Source organism: Haplochromis burtoni, unplaced genomic scaffold (genome assembly GCF_018398535.1).
Source record: "Haplochromis burtoni strain Fernald_Lab_line unplaced genomic scaffold, NCSU_Asbu1 Contig_671, whole genome shotgun sequence".
NCBI classification, from domain to species: domain Eukaryota; kingdom Metazoa; phylum Chordata; class Actinopteri; order Cichliformes; family Cichlidae; genus Haplochromis; species Haplochromis burtoni.
Genome location: NW_024583032.1, coordinates 174,421 through 176,972, shown reverse-complemented (window position 1 = coordinate 176,972; position 2,552 = coordinate 174,421). Strand labels below are relative to the sequence as shown.

Sequence of the window (2,552 nt, the reverse complement as noted above, 5' to 3'; positions counted from 1 at the left end):
TGATTACGTCCACTACACGGAGATCGCGACAGAGGGCTTGCCAAATATAAGCAGTGACACTATCAGCTTAAGGATCCTCGCCTTCCCCCGACCTATGCTATGGTCCTGACAAATCGCCGTGCTTCTCTCTCTAGTACTTTCCCATCCAGAGAGTATTGAGGAGTGCTCTAAACGGAGGTGTTGTCCTTTCTCGTCGAGGGTACCGCGATGTGGGATTCACACCGAAAGTTTTTAACATCCTGGTTTATGAGCTTCTGCTTCTTGGGCGCCAAGAGAAATCAACCTCCCAGTTTTTCACTGACCAGTAAGACTTCTTTGAGTTTTGTACGGCCGCTACTAAGTTTTTAAAAATACTCTGCATTATTAATGAGACTCCCGTGTTCACGTAAGGATCGCTCGACTCTGAATCCATAAGATATACTTCTCATTGACACATATTCCTTCAAGAGTCGTTGACCTGTATATACATGCCTCGCCGACTTGTACAACAAGTGCAAAAGTGAGTCTCAGCTCTCGATTCCCGATCGGAGTTAGATTAGCCTATACACTGTATACTCCACCTAGTCTTTCTTCACGTCCATAGAGGTATGTGTACCGATTCCTTTTCGCTAGCCATCGTTTGCTCTGTGCTGCTCCGCCCATCAGCACACCCCACAGCGACACTTAGACAAGTAACTCCGAAAGATACACCCTCCAGACCGCGCCCACTGTAAAAATAAACTTTTAACATATTTTCAGGCGAGAAAGTAGCTGTGTAAACATCAAATATCTGCTCGGTTTATCAAGATATCGCATCTTTGCTAAAGTGCTTCGACGTTTTCGGAGACGTCTGCTACCCACCAGCTCGATAGCTAGCCGGGAGCTCGAGGGTTACTGATGCGGCCGAGAATGGCACAACTCCCGGCACATCATTTTCAGATCACCGCGGACTTTCGCTGCTCGGGTTAAACGTTGTCAGCCGGTGATCAGCTGTGATCAGCTGATCACGGGGCCGGGGTTAAAAGAGAGACGCCACCCACCTGTTCGCCGCTCAGACATCATTCTCTTCGTGTCAGGAGCTCCGAAACTCTGCCGACGTCAGTCTCCGCCTGATTCAGCAACCGTGAGTGATTATCCCTTTCAATCTTGCGTTTACTTCCGGCCTACCCGATCTTCTGAGGACCCGGCCCACGTAGACCGCGAAGGCCGACTCCTCAGGAGGATGTAGCCCATGAATTTGGACACGACCACTGTGACCTCCACCATCAGTCCTTTGAAACTCTGACCTTTGGACGTCCATCAGCACTTCCTGACAAACAGGAACCAGTTAGAGAGCTGGAAAACACACTTCCTCCACTGTCATGACAAACACGGGACCATGCAGAGCTGAGAGCTCAGTCACCCTCTGTGCTGCTTAGCTAGTCGTGGCTGTGTCAAAGCTTTAATATCCATGTTATATTCTTACATACACTAAACAGCATTACTGACTACAACAGCATCATGTTTGTTTTAGTGTAGCAAGCTACCACGTAGCATTACAACCAAACCACACCTGGAAACCCAGTCAAGCGTTCGTGTTAGCAGGCTGCAGACTGGGCGGAATGGTTGTAAACCAGTTGTTTATGTCACTGCAAACCTGATATGGTTGCCCCGTAAACCGCTTCACTTTTGTACAGTGGGAGGAAGCAGAGCCACATGGTCACCTTCCTGGGTCTCCTTACCTGGATTACATCCATCAAAACATCCTTGTGATGGTTGGTACTACACGCCCCACACTCAGCTTTTAATGCAACAACAAAAACATCCAAGCTTTTACTTAAGGTCCTTAAGCTCATGTATACCAGTCCTACCATCCCAGTTTGAGCACTGGCACAGACTGGTATCCATCTAACGTTTTGGTAAACCTGAAGCTTTCTTTGTGGGTTTCTTTGTGACGGGATGAGTGCGCGAAGAAGACGGTGGGACACGCACCTGCACCATGCTACTAATGACCATCGGCAGCATGTTGAGAGGAAAACGCAGGATGTTGAAGAGCGCCAGCGACACAAAGGCCTTCTGGGCGTCCAGCACGTTTTGTTCATCAATCAGCACGTACACAGCGAAGGTTGACAGGGCCACCTGTGCAGTGATGCAAAAGACATCGCAATGAGAATTTCATTAATGACAGCAAAGTGCTGTGTTTGGTTTAACTGATCTTCAGCTGCTCTCTGGATGTGTGTAATGTTTGTCCACTGTGGTGTGTCGCTCTCTTCCCCGTCAGACTTACAAGGAATGGTGCACAGACCCAGGTGAAGGTGGACACCGCCCCCAGGTAGGCAGCCTTTTTCAGGACACGCAGCTCACTTTCACGAATGTCTGACACCTTTCCTTTGAAGGCCAGCTCCCAGGCATACAGCTTCAGCACTTTGATGCCATTCAGCATCTCATTCATCAGCTTAATGCGATTGTCTTTATTCTTCATCTGAGCCACCTGCAACAAACACACAACACTGTGCTACAAACAGCTACCAGCTAACAACGTGTGTGTGTGTGTGTGTGTGTGTGTGTGTGTGTGTGTGTGTGTGTGTGTGTGT

The 2,552-nt window shown here is 48.6% G+C and overlaps 1 protein-coding gene across 1 annotated transcript in view; it reads right to left on the bottom strand.

Moving 5' to 3' along the window:
• abcc1 (ATP-binding cassette, sub-family C (CFTR/MRP), member 1) overlaps positions 1 to 2,552 on the bottom strand; it is a gene marked incomplete in the record, with an annotated part of 41,717 nt that overhangs the window by 30,001 nt on the left and 9,164 nt on the right. Inside the window, 2 exon segments of the mRNA XM_014330022.2 lie at positions 1,951 to 2,097; positions 2,246 to 2,449. Of these exon segments, the coding sequence (XP_014185508.1) occupies positions 1,951 to 2,097; positions 2,246 to 2,449 (351 nt within the window).